We start from the raw sequence: 19,056 nt of genomic DNA, 5'->3' as shown, positions 1-19,056 counted from the left end.
AAATTGACTAATACTCAATAGATTATGCTTTAATCCATTCACATATAAAACATTCTTAATTTGTATGGAAGAGGTATTATCAATAGTACCAATACCTTCAATGTGACATTTTGAATCATCACCAAAAGTCACTTCTCCTCCATTTTTGGCGTTAAGCTCAATGAACCGGTTTTTGTCTTCGGTCATGTGTCTTGAGCATCCACTATCAAGGTACCATGAATTTGGATTTGTTTCACGTGCCTTGTAGCAATGCTCCTTTTCCTACAAACATAGATTAATTTCTAATTTTTTGAACCCAAAATCTTTTGGGTCCATATTTATTAGTTTCCAAAATCCTAGTCCCCTTTGGGGACCTCTATGATTGTAGTTTTTAAAACTTTTTCTAACAAAGTTGGATTTTGAATTTTCTCCATTTTCAAAACGTTTTGTTCCAACTTTATCAAAAAATGTTTTAAGATCATCAATTTTCTTTTGATGATCATCATTGATCTTTGAAAGTAAATTTTGCAAATCCAAAATTTTCTTTTCAAACTCTTCTAGTTTGATTTGCAAATCTTTGATATTACTTTCAAGATCGTTGTTGGTTTTGGATATGAGTTTATTTTCATTTTTCAATTTTGAAACATCATTTTTATATTTTAAAAACAATTTCTCATAATCCGTAGCCAACCCATTATATTCCTCTAATAACTCATCATAGGATAAATCATCAAAATCAGATGAGTTAGAGGTTACCTTAGAATCTTCCCCGAATGCCATCAAGCACAAGTTTGCTACTTCTTGTTCCTCTTCATCGGAACCTTCTTCATCGCTCCATGTAGCCATATGAGCCTTGTGCTTATTTTTTGATTGACCTTTTCTCTTCAGTTGTAGGCAATCATATTTGACATACCCCGACTTTTTGCATTCATAGCAAATGATCGGGTCTTTCTCTTTTGGTTCATTTTTGAGGCCTTTATTTCGTTTGAATTTTCTTCCTCGGTAAGGTCTCATCATTTTTCTGAACCGTTTGGCAAACAATGCCATTTCCTCGTCATTGTCATTGTCATCTTCATCCGAATCACTCTCATTTTTTTTGGATTTGAGAGCAACTCTAATGTTTTTCTTCTTCTCCTTCTCCTTTGGTGTCTCTTCAATCTTATCAAGGTCCACCTCATCTTCAAGCATCATTTCATGAGTGAGGAGTGAACCGATTAGCTCTTCAAGAGTTAAGGATGTTAGATCCTTAGACTCGATGATTGCTGTCTTCTTTGATTGCCACGACTTTGGGAGGGAGTAGACTAACTTCCTCACAAGCTTTTCATTTGAAATGATCTCTCCATATGATTTGAGACCATTGACAATCGTTGAGAATCTATCCGTCATAGCTTTGATATCTTCATTTGGTTTCATCCTGAAATTTTCATAGCTATGCGTTAGAATACTAATTTTAGATTTCTTTACCTCATCGATACCTTCATGAGTGACTTGAAGTTTGTCCCATATTTCTTTGGTGGTTGTACAAGATGAAACTCTTCCGTATTCATCTGGTCCAAGAGCACAAAATATGATATGGATGGCTTTGGAGTTGAGCTGGAACATTTTTGTCTCTCATTCACTCCATAATCTTGAATGAGTGAGAGGCTTGAAGTATCCTTCTTCTACGACATTCCATGCTCCCATGTCACTTGCTTGAATGAAGTACATCATCCTATTTTTCCAATAGGCATAATTATCCCTATTGAAGAAAGGAGGCTTGTTGACGGGCATCGAATCGAGACCGGAGTCGAAGTTTGAAGTAGAGGCCATTGATGACTTTGATTATCGATGTAACTCTTCCCGAATCGACTCAAGAGGCGATTAAACCTTCAAATAAGTTAGGCTCTGATGCCAATTGTTGAGTTAATCGATTGACGGAATCGGCCAAGAGGGGGTGAATTGGCAATAAAAATTTTGGTGGAAGCTTTTGCAGAAAATTGAAAGAAATTGCACATCTATTTAGAGTGGTTCGACTTTCTCAACCAAAGTCTACGTCCACTACCTTAGCTATCCACACTAAGGATTTTCTACAAATTCACTAATTTGTCTTTCTTTTGAGGACAAAGAGTAACCTTACAAACCCTCAAGAATTATACCCCAAATTCTTGAGAACACTCTCTCCCAAAGAGAACAATACAAATTTGCAAACTTACAAGGAAATCCTCACAAGGTAGATTGTTTGCACAATTCTAGAACAAAGAAAAGAACACTCAAGAATGAATACAATTGAGCACAATAAGTGTTCTTGAAAGCAAAACGAATATTTGAATGAAAAATAGGCTTGAAATGCTCAAACTTGAGGTTTGATGCTTTCTCTTTGATTCTCTCTTGATTCTAGTTGCTTGATGTTTCTTGTTATTGATCAATGGCTTCTAAGCTTGCTTAAATACACCTTGAATCACTTCTGAACGTTGGGGATCATTAATGAAAATAATATAGCCGTTTTAGTGTGAAATCAATTAATAAAACAGTTTGGAGCGTGGGGGGAATCGGTACCCCTTAAGGGGAATCGGTTCCCTAAGTGTAAAATTCAAATATTTCGACCGTTAAACAGGGGGAATCGGTACCCCCTGGGGGGAATCGGTTCCCTCCGAGCATATTGGAATTCTCGGAGCCAAACCATTCAGGGGGGAATCGGTATCCCCTTGGGGGGAATCAATTCCCTTTGAGCAATCTGGAATTTTTGGCTTTGAGATGATTCGAAATATTTTGTAAAATCGTTTTGAAATTATTTTAAGATTAAAACTTAATTTTACACTTGAGTAAGGATTAAAAATGACATTTGAAAGATTTGGAGTATTATTTTGATATTCGAATAATTATATCGAATATACTTTAGAAAATCTTTTTGGAAAATCTTAAAACTCATTTAACTTAATTTGTTATATCGAAATATCAAAATATTTTCAACAAAATAAAATATCTAAATTTAATAATAATGAGAGTGAAAAAGATACCACATCAGATAAAACTAATATACCATATTTTTGGTTTCCATATAAAAAATGCAAAAGGCTAATGTTTCAATGGTAAAATTGAAATATTTTATAATTAAATGAAGAAAACGAGATATATTATAAAGTTAGATGACTAATAATATAATTTATCTAATAGATAAATTATAAAGGTATGACCGTGTCTTTTGGCCCTTATAAATGTATTTAAAACCTGGGTCTTTTTTCTAAAATTTTATTCCTTTTGTTTTCACATATAATATTTCTACCGCAAATCTAAAAAAAGTTACTCCACCATGCCGCCGCCGCCGCCACCTCAATCCTCATCTAGCGGTGGTTCACCACCCCCGCTGAAGTCGAAGGAAAAGTTCTTATCTCTGATACTGAAAGCCGTGATTATGATGCTTCTCATGTGTTTCTTCTTCCTCATCCTCCCTCTAGCCTCTTTTTTCCTCATCCTCCCTCTTGTCCTCCGTCACCGGCATCACCGCCAACGCCAACATTCTCATCCCTCATCTGGGTTTTCATCAAAACAGCTTAAAAAACTTCCCCAATTCAGATTCTCCCAGGAAACGAAATCTGCCCATTCGAAATCCGATTCGTGTGCTATTTGCTTGGATGGGTTCAGACAAGGGCAATGGTGCAGGAACCTGGTTGGGTGTGGCCACTTGTTTCATCGGAAGTGTTTGGATTCTTGGCTAATCAAAGTTACATCCTGTCCGATTTGTAGAACACGGGTTTTACTGGAAAAAGAAGATAGATGCACTCTGGATTCGGGTTCAAGAAGAACAGACTTTCAGGGTTTGTTAGATTTGTAAGTGTTATATTTGCTTTAAGATTTTGATAGTCTATGAAAATTTTCATCTTTTTTTTGTATCATAAATTGTATAGCTACTTTTTCTGAATAATCTTTATGAAAATTCCTGCAATTTTGATTCACTTTTTTACTGGCTCGATAATTGGTCCTTAATAATTTAATTGTCTTTTATTCAAAGTGGATTCATAGAAGTATAATTATTTTTGGGCATATTTTTTTGAGGCTTCATCCATTGCGTTTGGAACTGATTGTTCTTCTGACATTAAATGTGTAGTTTTGGGATGGGATTTCTATAACAAGTCCTCTGTTTTACTAAGTTCATCAATTTTGGGATAGAATCTGATTTCACCTTTGTGATCATTAGTATTTACTTCTCCATCTGGTTGGGATATGTGATCCATATATATCATGAACATTGGTATAATTCTACAAACATACACGGACAAAAATGAGAAGGGACACAACTAGGTAGGCTATTAATATTTTTTTTGAATAATCTGGTGGTTACAAGATAATACTTCAATATCTTTTGTTGTCAATGGATTGAAACGTACAATCTATATATATGTAGATGTTTGAATTTGAGATTTCGAGATAGAACAACATTCTCTCTTTCTACCACCACTAGGTAAGAGATTCTTAAAACACTAGGTTAATGGCCATGTCTATCAACCTTTCAATATTGTACGATGACGGTGGATGTCATATTTAATGCCAGTACTACGTGTCCATCACAACAAGGAAATGGAAAGCTAAATTGCCAAACTCTATGGTATGAAGAGCAGCTTGAAATGAGCCTTTCTTTGCCTTGTCAATTTCTAGTTTGAAAGAGTGTGTTTGCCTTGTAAAATTGCCATAATCTTATTAATGACATTGTAGGGGATGGGAATATTTCTTTGTCCAAGTCCTTGTAGCAACTGGAAATCATCTGTTGAACCACGTGTTTTGTTGTGACTAATACTTCCTCACACTTTATCAAGTATTAAACATCGCATTTGAATGGTATGTTTTGGCAACAAGCCGCCTTCTACACTTTTTCTAGGGTCGAACGGTGAATACAGAGTAAAAAAGTTGATTTAGATACGTGTATGCTTGTTAATGTTGATTTAGATTCGTGTATGCGTGTTATGTATAGTGTATTTTCATATTTGTGCTAATTTTGGGAGTTATATTTGTTCAAGGGTCGGCTTATTCCTTCAAGTTCCAAGGTTCACCTTAAATTTGACAAGTTTTGGGGAAGAATATTAGATTAGATTAAAAAAATAAATCTATTTAATATATTGGTGAAAAGTTTTAAATTTTATTATATATTACATATCTTTTAAAATATAGTATGATTTTAGATAAAATTAAATTTAAAATATGTTAATCTTAGTTAAAAATTCGACCCGACTTTACAGATTGGCCCTAAATGTAAGTACAATACGAACATAGCTAGGGGTGTAAATAAGACAATAATACTTGCTCATGACAAATAATTTAACTTCAATTGGGTATTTTAGTTGAATCCAATCTAATCGAATTCAATCATTTTAATATTTAATTTGAATAATTCAAACGAGCTTTTCATTTATAATATATTTACATTACTAATTCACCTTTAATATATAAACTTAAAAAGCTAAATCCCAACCTCGATTTTTATTCTTTTTAACTATGATAAAATAAACCCTCCGATTTGAGTAATTTTTAAATTTTATTTTTGTTGAATTGATAAATACTCGCCCTAATAAATATAGGAAAATATTTTAAGAAATTTAAAGACAAATGTGATAGGATAAGGTAACAAAATATCTATTTTATGTACGGACGGGAAACAAAGAGTATCCAACACATAATTTTGAAAGGAATTTAATATATTTTTAGTTTGGAGTCACGGATGATAGAGCCCCTTGTTGGATATGAATGCTTTTTATCTATTTTTTTTATTTTTTACATCATTATAGTTAATAAAATATTTAAATATAATTTTTTTATGAAATTGACATACTGTAAGAGCGTGAATAAATATATGAATAAAAAATAATAATACCCACACCAGTGTGGGAACACCAGTATGGTGGGAATGGATATGCCATATCAACTGGGTCAGGTTGGGGATCGCGAGGATAATGACAATTGTGATGTAGTAATTAGGGCTTTACAGTTATTTATGTAGATAAGATTGAATATATGAATTTATGTTACAAGTTAAAAGTGTATTATTTTCAGAACATATATCGATACAATGTCATTTGTTAGGGTTTTTCTCTTAATATTTTTGTGTAATTTTTTTCATTTCTTTTGATTTTTATTTAATTTGTATTAGAGTCAATTTTAATATTAATTATCGATCACCGATTATTATTATTATTATTATTCGTTTTTCATATTATGTTTTTTTGTTTTTTTCTTGAGTTTTTTTAATTTTAAATAAAAATATTTGTCATTATGACATGTTTTTCTATGTTTTTATGGAACACTTTTTTATCTATTTTCGTACCGCGTTTCTTATGATTTTTTTTATACATTTTTCATATACTTCTATGGTCATGTTGGTGTTTGTACAAAAATTTTAATGACATTTATTTTTCGATTAGTTTATCGATGGTCACATATTGACAAATCCCCTCTTTAATAAAAAAATTATTTGTTGATATATTCAGAATTGTGTAGCGAAACAACTGCTAAATTATTTGATTCTCTAACTATTCATTTAATATTTTGTAAAGTATATTGTTCGACAGAAATCAAAATATTTGAAGCATGTTAAATCGTGTTTTTATAATTATTAATTACCTTAAACACAAAAATCTTTAAAAGCAGAAGCTGGCGTTTTTAGGCACACCGGAGAAATTGTCATATTCTAATTTGTGAAAAAAGCCATCAAACATAATTCCATTAAATGAATTGACCTCGCATGCCCAAAGAAAAGAACACACGAAATTCCACCTTTATTTCTAGAAAGATGTTTACACGAAATTCCACTTTTATTTCTAGAAAGATGTTTAACATGTTTCAATCGATTTTAATAATTAAAAAATTTGTTATTATATGTTAAAATTTTAAATCCAAATACTGCATATATACAAATATAAATATTTATTTTTAAATAATTAATAGTATTTAAACATATGCTATATTTTTATTATGGATTTATTAAGAAAAAAAATTCTAGAAACACATTTCTCATATGCTTTCAGAAATATTGGGGGAGGGGGGCTTTGAACTTTTTCGTGGGCTTGCAATGGAATCAACGACCATTAAGCGCGTGTCCCCTACCTTCCCTTCAAAGCCCGCCAGTGGGTTTCCGTAATTACTAAAACAGTCCAATTCAAACCCATGCTGGTAAGGGGTAAACCTTTTTTAATATAATTTTGTTTTATAATTAAATATTTATATTGTGATGACATTAGAGATGGTCATGGTTTGGGTGTCTTACCCAATCCAAATTTTGACCTAATTTTTAGGTTAAAACTCTCATCTGACTTAACCTCGTATAAATGTATATAAATTTTTTTATTAAATAAAATAAGAATATAATTAACTAAAATAAAATATAAAGTAGTATTATTGTAATTATCCTTAAATATATAAGAGATAATTATAATATTATGTCGAGTCAGATTGAGTTGAATTTTTTGCTTTAAATATAAATCCGACTCTACTCTTGAAAAATCTAAACCAACTCAAATTCAAAATTTTGAAATAAGAAATCGACCCAATCAAATAAAATCGAATAAAAATCCATCGAATCATGTTTTGATTTTCAGCTGAATCTCATTGAAGCATGTATATGATTTATAAGTAAATATAGATATTAATAAACAATGATTTGGATCAGCAATTGAAGTTACAAGAAGCTCTTTATACTATATTTATCCCTCTAACCATTCAACAAAATCCTTGTTAGATCCACGGGTTTATCTGATGTTGTGCATGATTGTTCTCTTGAGCGACTGGACGTCGCCACCTGTTCTAGCTCATTCCTCATTTCATCTCTCCTAATGATCCCTCTCCCATCTCTCTCAGAGATATACCGTTGGTTGAAGAACTGATCCGCAAAGGGACATCTTTGCTCAAACCTTCAATCGTCGAATGGAAGGATGTGAAACAACCTTCTGGCCGATTCTGCTCTCGAAAACCCTCTGGGTCTGCCTGTGAGTTCCAGCTCTTGAAATTGGGCGGTGTCAAATGCAGCGTACATGACTCATTTTGCTGGCTGTTGCTTCAGCCATTTCAGGTAACTTGAATCTCAACCATCTGCTTTTAAGTTTTCATTTTCAGACCACATGTGAATGTTGTAGGCAAGCATAAGTTTATATATTTTTATAGGGATCCAAAGTTATTATTCAAATAATTAAAAACTTAACCAGGTGATCTTCAACATCACATGTTTATCATATTCTAGTAATAAAATAATGACATGTTATTGACGTGATTCCAAAGTGCGCAGATTCTAAGCTTTGGGAGTAGGAGAAAGAATCTTATGTGGCGCACATGCAATTCCCAACACTATCTTTGATCTCATCCTCATGTGTTGTACGTTTTGCTAATTGCTTTGCTTTCCACTGATCTCGGTTTTTTAATTATTATTCTTTTAAGTCAAATGTTGTCGAAAATGAACTGTCTGCCAGGAACCCATCAACAATTGTAGCCGGCAGTTTCGTAATTTACTACTCCCACTAGGTTATTTTCGTTTTAACAAATGAAACAAATCTTCTAATCAACTTTATTAGTATTAAATTAATATTAATTCTAATTTCCTTTTAATATTATAGCCATCTTAACAACTGCAACTCTTTTCAATTTCAAAAAAACTAACCTGAAAAAAAAATTAAAAACTCTTCCTTTCTTTCCTTCTTCTCTGGCACTCAAATCTTTAAATATTTTCATATTTTCACTCTTATATATTGCTTACGTTTTATAAACTAAGGGTCGAAATTTATGGAAAAAGATATGGATAAGCCAACGTCGGCCGGGGATTCTTCGACATCACGGACCGGTACGCGTTTCATCTCGAGGGACACGGCGACCATGGGTTGCGGCTTTTCCAATTTCACGACTTTTAGGGGCGAGAAGCAAGATTTCGCAAGGCTTGTGATGCCTCAATATCTACGCTTAGCTATACTTGATTCCATTAGAAAACAAGACGTCGACGGCGGTGATCAGCATTTCCAAATGCCTCGCTCCGACGATGATCCCTGTTGTGAAACCCCTATCGTCGTTTTTATTAATCCCAATAGCGGCGGCCGCCATGGCCCCGTCCTTAAAGAGCGTCTCCAGAACTTAATCAGCGAAGAACAGGTAATACTTTTTTCCTCCCCTGTTTTATGTATATTTTTTTGAATTTGGGTTGCCTTAGTTTTTAATATTTATCCAACAACTTCTAATTTGGAAATTCAGGTGTTTGACCTCCATGATGTGAAACCGCATGAATTTGTACGGTATGGACTCGCGTGCCTGGAGAAGTGGGCCGAAAGTGGAGACGCTTGTGCCAAAGAGACAAGGATGAAAATCAGAGTTGTGGTATGTTTTTACCAGCCTTTTATTCTACCAAACTTATCTTCAATATTCTCTTATTAGTAATTTTAATGTTTCAAGTTTAGTTTTTGTCTTTGTTTTTTTAATCTTCTGAAAGAGTTAAAAAGGTGACTATTTTAGATCTACAAGTAAATAATTTTTTTAAGATAAAATTTCATAAGTACTGTATAAATTTTCTTGTAAGAAAAAATATACAGGATTTTCTTTTATACAGAATTAATAGTATTGGGTTTGATATTTGATCAACTATGATTTGGCTTTAATAGATTCTCTACAAAGTGTAAAACCCCACATTCCAAGCTGATGGTTTAAGACTCTGGATGAATGGGCAGGTTGCTGGTGGTGATGGTACAGTTGGTTGGGTGCTTGGATGTCTTGGAGAGCTTCATCAAGAGGGTCGGTTGCCGGTTCCTCCTGTAGCTATCATTCCACTTGGTACTGGCAATGACTTGTCAAGAAGTTTCGGTTGGGTAAGATACCCTTTTTAAATTTTAAATTTGATGTTGTCTACTGTTTTTCTTCTTTTATTTTGTTGCCTCATTCTCTGAATGTTAACTGCAGGGAGGCTCATTTCCTTTTTCCTGGAAATCAGCTATTAAAAGAACTCTGCAGAGAGCTACTACCGGTCCAATTTGCCATTTAGATAGGTAACTAGACATTTGGTTTTATAAGTTCGGTAATCCTTTATTGAGGACTCTGTATGTTTTAGTTTCTTAACTTCAAAAATGAGTTTGGATAAGACATCATCGCTGTTTAAATTCCACTTTGTGGTTATGTTATATCTGTAATTGTTTCTTTGATGGTGCAGTTGGCATGTTGTGGTGCAAATGCCTGGCGGAGAAGTTGTCGATCCTCCCCATTCTTTGAAGGCCACTGAAGAGTGTGATGTTGATCAGGTAGTGAAATTCTCAGCTCTAAATCCTCCATTTTACTCAATTAACTTCTATTGTGTGGCTAGTTTTGGACATGTGAACATTGATGCTTTATTGAGTCTTTTATGTTAATAAAGTTTTATCTCTTCTAGTTTATGACCTATGGCCATTAAAATTTGGCATTGAATGCAAATCACCAAGTAGATGAGATCATGAGAAGAACTTGTAGTAAGGTAATTGTGTAAAAAAACTGTGTTCCGCTCTCTCTTCACTGGAGATTACATTGTAGAGAAGTTTACGAAAAGAGTTTACTTTTTAGGTAATAGGTCAAAATGTGCTTTAATAGTTTAATCCAATATAGTACATTCTCAAATGAACTGTGGCATTATATACCTATTTGTTTCTTAGCATTCATTGTGGTCTACTATCTGATTACTTAGAATTGTTATTTTTATAATTTGGAATTTCAAATTCAAGTGGGGAAATTCTTGTTTGTAACTGCAGACTTTGAAGATTGAAGGGCACGTTCCAGACAAAGTGAACTGTTATCAAGGAGTATTCTATAATTACTTTAGCATAGGTATAGTATACCGGTTTAACTTTAAGATCTTGGTTCTTTTAATTTCATGCATGTGGAAATACACTTAGTGGGTAGCTGCATTTTCATCTTAGAAGCTTCATAATCACCAGCATGCCAGCTATTTTATTTCAAGAGAAACAAAATAGAGTGGTAGCATTCTGATCCAAATCCCTAATAGAGTGCATGGATGATCAAAGTTTTATAACGATTCCTTTGCATTTATTAAAATAAATTTTAACTTCTAAATCATTCAAGTTTACATTCAGGAATGGATGCACAAGTGGCTTACGGATTCCATAATTTACGGAATGACAAACCTTACCTTGCACAAGGTCCTATTTCAAATAAGGTACATGGATCTCGTTTTTTCAAATTCGATTGCAAGTTCAATAACATTTTGTCTTGAATCTCGACATTATATTGTAATGTAGCTTTTTTAGTTTGAAGTGCAAAATGGTTATATTACTATCTATCAAACTATATGGATCACCACAGATTATAGGTATCTCATGATATTTGTGACTATGTATGGTATAGCCAAAAGGAAGGTAAGAAGTTGTGGTCTTGCCTGTATAAATTAAATCTCTCTCTCTCTTTCTCACCATATATATATATATAGGAAGAGATTTGTCTTGCTAGTATAAATTAGATCTTTTCTGAATATATATTGTATATTTTGTGACCACACATTTTGTTCTTCTCTTGATGCATTTCTTTTAAAGAGGTTGCTCCATAGTTCTTTTGTGTTTTGTATAAACATACATATATTGCCAATTTCAAGTCCAGGACAAAATCATTTGACAATTGATTTTTTATATAACTATTGCTGTAGAAGACATTGATAGCACAGGTAATCTGAGAAACAGTAGTCAAGCTCGAGGCTCAGCTCCCCCTCTTTCGTCACTTAAATCTGTTCATAGTAACTCCCACACAAACATCGCCACCAATAATGTTATGAACTAATATGTGCAATATTTGCTTGATTGTCTTATTATTTCCATTAGGATTTGCAAAATGTATTACTAATATCACTAAAGGTAAAACTTCCATGTGTGCGATAGCATTTGAAATTCAAATTAGTTTCTCTGCTCTCGTCCATGGTTTGTTTTGCTAAAACTAATATTAGATTGTAATTGGTCCATCTTTTGTGGCAGATTATCTACTCTGGTTACAGTTGCAGTCAGGGTTGGTTTCTCACACCTTGCATGAGTGATCCATCTTTAAGGTTAGATATTTTGATAGTTGTTTGGCCTGTACCTTATCCAATAAAGAACATATTCCAATTTCTAAATTAAAATGCTACGTATATTTGTATGTATGATGGGTATGTGTGTGTCTGTATGTGTAACTAGCATTTGTTTAAGGTGTGATTGTTCCTCAGACAGTGTAGCCAAGGCCTTGGCGATGGTGCTGAGGCACAAGATATGAAGCGCCTTAAATGTAATAGCACTTGGCTAAGGTTTGAATCATCTAGAGAAGATGTAGCTAAGGCATCCTTGGTCCTTAGGATAATGCAGAAGAGTGCATTTACCTAAGATAAGCCCTTGATGCTTAGGCACATTGTTTTGAAAGATGAGTGCCTCTGTGAAGTGTTCCTTTATTTTTATGTTTCATAAAATTCTACTCAGAATTGATAATATATGTATGTTTATACAAAACCTAAAAGGGTTCCACTTATATTTGTATGTATTATAACAGCACATTGCTTTGCTCATGCAAATGTATTTTCGTGCTTGTTAATATAAAAGTCTATGTGCCTTGGCAGTCTCTTCTGCCTTTAACACATTGTTTGCGTCTTAAATGTTTCTCAAACTAGTAAAACATAATCGCTGTTGTAAAGCATATGGTCTTAAAATGCTTGTTTACATTTACACCAAGAAGTTCTTTTCATAGAATTTGTTTTTTGAGAGAAAGTAAACTATGAATTCTATGAAGAAACTCTCTTTCTTGTTAACGGTGTTTTGCAGTGAGCAATTGTTCCTTTTCTAGTAAATATACTTAAGATGCTTTCAAATGCAGGGGACTCTGTAACATTTTAAGTATCCACGTTAAAAGGGCCAACTGCTCAGAGTGGGAGCCAATTACAGTACCTGGAAGGTACATTTCAAGTATTTTTATCATGTATATTCATAAATATTCCTTTTATTGAAGTTTTATACATAGAAAACTGTATTGGAAATTGTTGCCAGGCTTATGATTTTTCACTCTCTAATAGTACACTATTTTCTTTTAGTGTGAGGGCAATTGTTGCTTTAAATCTTCATAGTTATGGAAGTGGACGAAACCCATGGGGCAATCTAAAACCAGAGTATTTGGAAAAAGTATGCTACATTTCTTCAGATTACTTGATAATACTCTTTGTATGGATCAATGTCCGACTTACGACAATGGAGGAGCTTGATTGAGTTCCAAATCTAAAACAATTGGCCTCAATTTTCATTGTTTATTTTTTCAGAGAGGCTTCGTTGAGGCCCATGTTGATGATGGTCTTCTAGAAATTTTTGGCTTAAAGCAAGGATGGCATGCATCATTTGTAATGGTTGAACTCATATCTGCAAAACACATCGCACAGGTACCGTAACCAGGAAGTTTTCATGGTAACGAGTTGAAGTTAGTTAAAAATAATGTTGTAGGAGTACAAGATTAGGATGGACTGAGCTTTCTTCCTTTGGTGTTTCAGGCAGCATCGATTCGACTGGAGTTAAGGGGAGGGGAATGGAGAGATGCATTTTTGCAGATGGATGGGGAGCCATGGAAACAGCCGATGAGCAGCGAGTATTCCACCATAGTGGAAATTAAGAGAGTGCCATTTCAGTCAGTAATGATAAGTGGAGATTGACAGTGGCTAACTGGCTATTGGCTAACCATTATCATCATCTTCTGTAAAGCGTCATCCATCATGGTTCTCACCTTGGGCTTGTAAGTTGTAAATTGTAAATTGTATTCGTTTCCCCAAACAATGGCTTAGGAACCGGATTTATAAATGTTCCATTTTTATTAACATTTTATATTCATCGATTATGAATCCGAGTGAATTTAGGTTGACCTTTTAACTTGAATAAGAACAAATTCAGGTTGATCCTTAACTTTCTATGATACTCATTCATCACGATGCTCTTTCAAATAATAAGTTTCGTTCGTGATCTCTTTGAACTCATATATGTAAACATTTAACATCATGTGTTGAATAAAGCATTCATTAACATAGGTGTACATTCCTAATCCTATTTAGAGGGGAGGGGAAAAAAGAACTCTAAAGAAAGGAAGGGAAGTGCTCTTAGTGGGTTTAAAATCTATGAATTAAGAGAATATAAAGGAATAAAGATGAACAACTTGACCAATCGACCAATTTGCCTACTCTTCAAAATGTGTAGTTAAAAAAAACAAAAACAAAAATACAAATGGATACAGATGTAATTGAATGTTATAAACAAAAACTTAATCATGTTTAAAATTTGATTACAATTCTCTTTATTATAAAATCGTTGTATACTATTTATTGCAATATGACAGATAGAGAATACAAGATATGCATGTGGAGACATCCAACATATCATTTTTGTTGCAGATGAAATGTCTCTCGATCTATTATATATCAAGCAAACTTCATTTTATTGGACGATATATTTATGTAAATTACTTAGAAAGAAGTTCCAACCTTTGTTGTCTCGACCTCAGTAATGGTAAAAACAATTTAGAAGATATTTCAGTCATCATCTTATGCAACTAACAACAATGGCTGATATACTGACAACAATATTTGTTTATATTTTTCATACATTTATTTATCGTCTTGAATCATACGTTTATAGAATGAAAATCATTCGATGCATGATTTAAATACCAAAACGTAACAGTGTCAGTTTCAAACACATTATTTTACAAAATTTTGGTGAAACTTGTTTATCTAAAATTCTTTAAAAGTTAAAAAAAAATTATAAACTACACATTCAGTACTTACATAATGCAATTTACCCATAAAAATAAGAGTAAAAAGATAGTTAAGTGATAAATAATATAATTTACCCATAAAAATGCCACGTGGGACAATTTCGTTAAATTTTTAACGATAGGATACTAAAATGAAATAAAAAGTGAACGTTAGATATGGATTTGAAACAAATGAAAATTTAGGTAATAAAATAAAATAAAACTGATAGTTTAGGTATTAAATATGCCATTTATCCTAAAAAAGACAAATATTAATAATAATAATAAAGGAAAAAGAAAAAAATGGGAAATCAAATGCTGGGGTGAGTTTTATTCCCCCTTTAAAATGAGTTGAATCTAGGGTTTAAAAACTCATTGCATCAACTCAAAAACTTTCGACAGAGATCAAAAAGGCGTTGGAGTCTCTCTTTTTTTACAGCCATGGCGAGTACCAAAGTCCAGAGAATTATGACTCAACCCATTGTGCGTACATCTTTCATTATTTCCTTTATTTTTCACAATCTCTCTTTTTTTTTTAACTCATTTCTTGCTTTTCTTTTTTCTTTTCTACGCCAACAGAACTTGATCTTCAGGTTTCTCCAAAGTGTAAGTTTCTCCTTTCACGCTTTATTTTCTTCCTTCTCTTTTCTGCTTTTTTCCACTAATTGTTGGACTTTTCATCTATCTTATTCGATTTGGAAATATTCAGAAAGCTCGCATTCAGATTTGGCTTTTTGAGCAGAAAGATTTGAGGATTGAGGGCAGAATCATTGTAAGTTTTATGCTAAAGATTTTACTTTTGATTGAATTTTGTTAGGATTTTTAATTTCCCAAAATCAGGTTTGTGAAAATGGGTGACTTGGAATCCCCCTTTAATTCTTGATCTGAGTGTATCAAGCCCCATGTTTATGCCTCAAGCTAAACAAAAGTCTTAAACTTCATGTATACATATATAATGGCTTATATTGGTATGATCCTCAAATTTGGTAGACAATTTTTTTTTTTGACAGACAAAAGAACTAAAACTCTTACATGTTTTGTGATATAACTTATTGATGATCTTATATTCACCTTCTTATTTACCCCATTTTGCATTTTATAGGGTTTTGATGAGTACATGAATTTGGTGCTCGATGATGCTGAAGAAGTTAACATCAAGAAAAAGAGCCGAAAGACATTAGGTGAATTGTTTTACTCTTATAGAGTCAGTCTTATTTTTCCTCGTTGATGCATATTTTCTTATTTGTTTGTTTATATTTTCAGGAAGAATTCTTCTTAAAGGAGACAACATTACTCTCATGATGAATAGGTAAGTGAATTGAAGTTAACTTGCTTGATCTATTTCTTTGACTCTTAAGATTTTGATTATTTTGTTTTTTTTTTTTTGTACAGTGGGAAGTGATTGTTATCCCAGCAGTTATTTGGATTGTCAATGCAAATCTTCTCAGTATCATATAGGTCTAGCCGCTATGACTCTATTATGCTATCTTTAAAGCATATTTTCACTTTTCATCTATGACAAACCACCTTATAGAAGGTGATTCTTGTATCGCAGATGGGCATTAATTCTTGTGTAGTTTATCTAATGATTCACATGCATGATTCTGCCCTTTGATCTGCATTGACTATTTGTAGCCTGTGTTATTTAGATGAGCCAAGCAGGGGTGCTGTCCGGTTTTGATTTTCATTTATTTTCCTGCTCTATATTTTTTTTCAAACATAAAATAATATAACTTGGCCTAACGATTTTATTAGCAATGGATCTTATTAGTATGTATGTATAGTTTGGGATGAAATTAGAACGTTAAAAAAGTTTAGGAACAAATTTAGAATGAAGGTCATAGTTTGAGGATGAAATTGAAATGTTTAAAATTTTAAGGACTAATTTATTCATAGTTTGGTTGAAACTGGCGCATTTAAAAGTTTAGAGATCAATTTGTAATGATGGTCATGCTTTTTTGACATGTGATGCAATTAACTCTAAAAATAATTCAATTGAAAAAAAATTTAATTCAATCTAATTTAATAAGATTTATATTGTATTTTAAAATTAGATTTGAGATAATATGAGTAGGGGTGTTTATCGAGCAAGCCGATCATGAGTTAGGCAATGTTAAGTTTGTGCTCGTTAAAAAAATTTGTTGCTCGACTCGTTATTTGCTAAGTTCGTTTCTAGTTGCTTAACTTGTTAAGCTCATTGGAATTTTTACCTTTTTTTTTAACTATAAGTAATATCTATTAATATTATATAGAGTTTAATATAAATATAAAATAAATTTAACAAAAAAATTATTAAAAGGGTGTATGAAGTAATTTCAAAGTTTAAACTTTAAAGTAACAATCCATAAATATATTAAATTAACATATTAAAATCAAGTAACAATTCATAAATAAATCAAACTAACATATTAAAAACATTATTAAACAAAAAAGTTTAGCAACACGTAATCGATCTTAAAAATAAAGAAATCAACATCTTTTTATTCCATTCATTGTTTCTTGCAATCACGAAATTATAAAGCTAAAAAAATTAACGAGTTGTTCACGAATTTATTGAGTCGAGTTAGATTTTGCTCGACTCAATTTGTTAAAGTCTCGAGTTGAGATCAAGTCGAGTCAATCCAAGTCGAATTTTACCGAGTATTTAGTCGAGTAGGGTTCGAACTGTTCACGAGCTATTCAACTCATTAAGTATCCTAACTATGTGTTTGGTATAAAAAAAACTTAAGGTCAGACTAAAATCGAATTTGAAAATAATATTTACTAACTCAAAATATTATAATATTTATAAAAATGTGATCATATATAATGTTTAGTTTAATATAACTTATTTTGTCGTCTACTTTTTCTTATTAAGTGATTAAGGTTTAAACCCAGACAAATAAAATAATAAAATTGTTATGTTCTATTGTTCATGTAAGTCACAAAGGTTTATTTTTTATTTATATATATTTAAAATAATAAAATTTAGAATTTGTTTCTTTAATTAGATTATTTGGATTTACCGATAAAAAATAATTGAAAGAATATAAAATTATATTAAGTGGTCAACCTAGTTCTTGTATTACTAGTTTCACTGGGGGAATAAGAAGTGAGAAATGTATAGAAATTTATTAAAGAAGTAATAAGTTGCATTTTAAAGATGTGATGAAAGGATTTGCAGGCAGGGTGTTATTGGATAATATGCGTTTGTAGATAATAATATTAAATTACGACCGCAAGGTAAAATAATAACAGTATCGTAACTTATTTTAAGATCATCGTGATACCGTAAATTACATCCACAACCGTAATTTGATACCGACTTCATGTAGGTTATGGTACTGCCTCAACTTTTCCTTTAGGAAAGCCCATGTCTTTAAGAACTTGAGCACATCCAGGAAGAGCTTCCTTCTTCTTGAAGCCAAGATTGTTGGCAGTTCTAGTAGGCTCAGCTAAGCCATCTTGGCCGGTTAGCTCCACCTGAGATTTTTCCCATGCTTCCATCCTTTCATTGCAGTCTGCCCGAGGACTCTTGTCCACCCTAACCGAGCAAATCTCTTCGTCGTGGTCGCCCTCCACCGGGATGCTGTATCCACCCGTCGCATTAGTAACCGCCTCTCGACTGAAGGTCACCACATGGTCCTCTTCCTTCTTGCATTCCAACTTCACCGTTGCACCTGCAAACAAAATAACACATAATATTAGACTTGGATCGGTGAGATTGAATGGAAGATATGAAGTTGGGGAAACCTGAAATGGGTTCACTGAGTTTAGTTTCGAACTCAACGCGGCAAGTGTCACAGTAGACTTTGCCGACTACGTTTAATTTTTCAGCGGCAAGGGCGAAGCTGATGAGACACGAAATGCAGATTGCCTTTAAAAGCAGAGCCATCAGCGATGCTTTTGCCATTTTCTTTTAATTTCTCTGATACTAAGCTGCCTAAAAATGAAGGATTTATAAAGACACAATTTTTAGTAACTATCTAAAATTAGCAATTTCTTGAGTGATTGTAGGGAAATGATGAACAAACATAGATTCATTTGGTTCATCCGAAAATAACCTTTTCGAATTTTCAGTTATCGGTATAGAAAAAGTGTACAAAATTTAAATAAAATAAATTAATTCAATAGTTTATTCTTAAAAAACCTTCAATTAAATAATTTTAAAATATAAATTTTAATTATTTAAAATAGTTATAACAAAAATTTTAGTAGAATAGAAGAAACAATACGAATCATATATTTTATTATTTTAAACCATATGAATAATTAAATATGTCGAGTTCGGTTTGAGCCAAGCTCAGACCTAAAATATTTTTAAACCTAATCTCAACTTGATTTATAAACACTTTTAATATTTAACTATATATTAATATAAAA

General features: G+C 32.5%; 4 protein-coding genes across 5 annotated transcripts; 3 read left to right on the top strand and 1 right to left on the bottom strand.

The window, feature by feature from the left end:
• Window positions 1-3,229: 3,229 nt before the first annotated feature.
• LOC120149566 (RING-H2 finger protein ATL56-like) lies at window positions 3,230-3,816 on the top strand. The gene has a single exon (XM_039162303.1). It carries the CDS (start codon window positions 3,269-3,271, stop codon window positions 3,788-3,790), a length of 522 nt encoding a protein of 173 aa, XP_039018234.1. The 5' UTR covers window positions 3,230-3,268; the 3' UTR covers window positions 3,791-3,816.
• A 4,803-nt stretch (window positions 3,817-8,619) lies between these two features.
• Window positions 8,620-13,729, top strand: LOC120149675 (diacylglycerol kinase 4-like). 2 transcript variants are annotated; one of them, XM_039162406.1, is made up of 12 exons: window positions 8,621-9,075; window positions 9,175-9,297; window positions 9,645-9,782; window positions 9,874-9,959; window positions 10,121-10,208; window positions 10,689-10,764; window positions 11,031-11,113; window positions 11,919-11,989; window positions 12,784-12,861; window positions 12,998-13,085; window positions 13,220-13,336; window positions 13,445-13,728. In XM_039162406.1, exons 1-12 carry the CDS (start codon window positions 8,716-8,718, stop codon window positions 13,601-13,603), a joined length of 1,467 nt encoding a protein of 488 aa, XP_039018337.1. In that variant the 5' UTR covers window positions 8,621-8,715; the 3' UTR covers window positions 13,604-13,728. The 2 variants fall into 2 exon arrangements, with proteins under 2 accessions (XP_039018338.1, XP_039018337.1); XM_039162407.1 differs by lacking the exon at window positions 12,784-12,861 and having other exon boundaries at window positions 8,620-9,075; window positions 13,445-13,729.
• A 1,309-nt stretch (window positions 13,730-15,038) lies between these two features.
• On the top strand, window positions 15,039-16,151 carry LOC120149605 (small nuclear ribonucleoprotein E-like). The gene is made up of 6 exons (XM_039162333.1): window positions 15,039-15,177; window positions 15,274-15,300; window positions 15,404-15,466; window positions 15,797-15,875; window positions 15,958-16,003; window positions 16,087-16,151. Exons 1-6 carry the CDS (start codon window positions 15,136-15,138, stop codon window positions 16,094-16,096), a joined length of 267 nt encoding a protein of 88 aa, XP_039018264.1. The 5' UTR covers window positions 15,039-15,135; the 3' UTR covers window positions 16,097-16,151.
• Window positions 16,152-17,994: 1,843 nt separating this feature from the next.
• Window positions 17,995-18,589, bottom strand: LOC120149615 (anther-specific protein LAT52-like). Its single transcript, XM_039162345.1, has 2 exons — window positions 18,427-18,589; window positions 17,995-18,353 (listed from the first exon to the last, which is right to left on the bottom strand). The coding sequence occupies exons 1-2, from the start codon at window positions 18,584-18,586 to the stop codon at window positions 18,010-18,012; spliced, it is 504 nt and encodes a 167-aa protein (XP_039018276.1). The 5' UTR covers window positions 18,587-18,589; the 3' UTR covers window positions 17,995-18,009.
• Between the last annotated feature and the right edge of the window lie 467 nt (window positions 18,590-19,056).

The sequence above is a fragment of the Hibiscus syriacus genome, unplaced genomic scaffold (assembly GCF_006381635.1).
Source record: "Hibiscus syriacus cultivar Baekdansim isolate YM2019G1 unplaced genomic scaffold, ASM638163v2 tig00111008_pilon, whole genome shotgun sequence".
Taxonomy (NCBI): domain Eukaryota; kingdom Viridiplantae; phylum Streptophyta; class Magnoliopsida; order Malvales; family Malvaceae; genus Hibiscus; species Hibiscus syriacus.
This window is presented reverse-complemented; position numbering and strand designations above follow the sequence as displayed.

What these genes read in the sequence shown, in the direction of transcription:
- LOC120149675 (XM_039162406.1), top strand. Translation starts at nt 8,716, where the DNA reads ATGGAAAAAGATATGGATAAGCCAACGTCGGCCGGGGATTCTTCGACA. An exon ending in GGATGAAAATCAGAGTTGTG is followed by an intron (nt 9,298 to 9,644) that starts GTATGTTTTTAC and finishes ATGAATGGGCAG; the next exon opens with GTTGCTGGTGGTGATGGTAC. An exon ending in CTATAATTACTTTAGCATAG is followed by an intron (nt 10,765 to 11,030) that starts GTATAGTATACC and finishes GTTTACATTCAG; the next exon opens with GAATGGATGCACAAGTGGCT.
- LOC120149615 (XM_039162345.1), bottom strand. Translation starts at nt 18,586, where the DNA reads ATGGCAAAAGCATCGCTGATGGCTCTGCTTTTAAAGGCAATCTGCATT. An exon ending in ACTCAGTGAACCCATTTCAG is followed by an intron (nt 18,354 to 18,426) that starts GTTTCCCCAACT and finishes TTTTGTTTGCAG; the next exon opens with GTGCAACGGTGAAGTTGGAA.
- LOC120149566 (XM_039162303.1), top strand. Translation starts at nt 3,269, where the DNA reads ATGCCGCCGCCGCCGCCACCTCAATCCTCATCTAGCGGTGGTTCACCA.
- LOC120149605 (XM_039162333.1), top strand. Translation starts at nt 15,136, where the DNA reads ATGGCGAGTACCAAAGTCCAGAGAATTATGACTCAACCCATT. An exon ending in GGATTGAGGGCAGAATCATT is followed by an intron (nt 15,467 to 15,796) that starts GTAAGTTTTATG and finishes TGCATTTTATAG; the next exon opens with GGTTTTGATGAGTACATGAA. An exon ending in AAAGAGCCGAAAGACATTAG is followed by an intron (nt 15,876 to 15,957) that starts GTGAATTGTTTT and finishes TTATATTTTCAG; the next exon opens with GAAGAATTCTTCTTAAAGGA.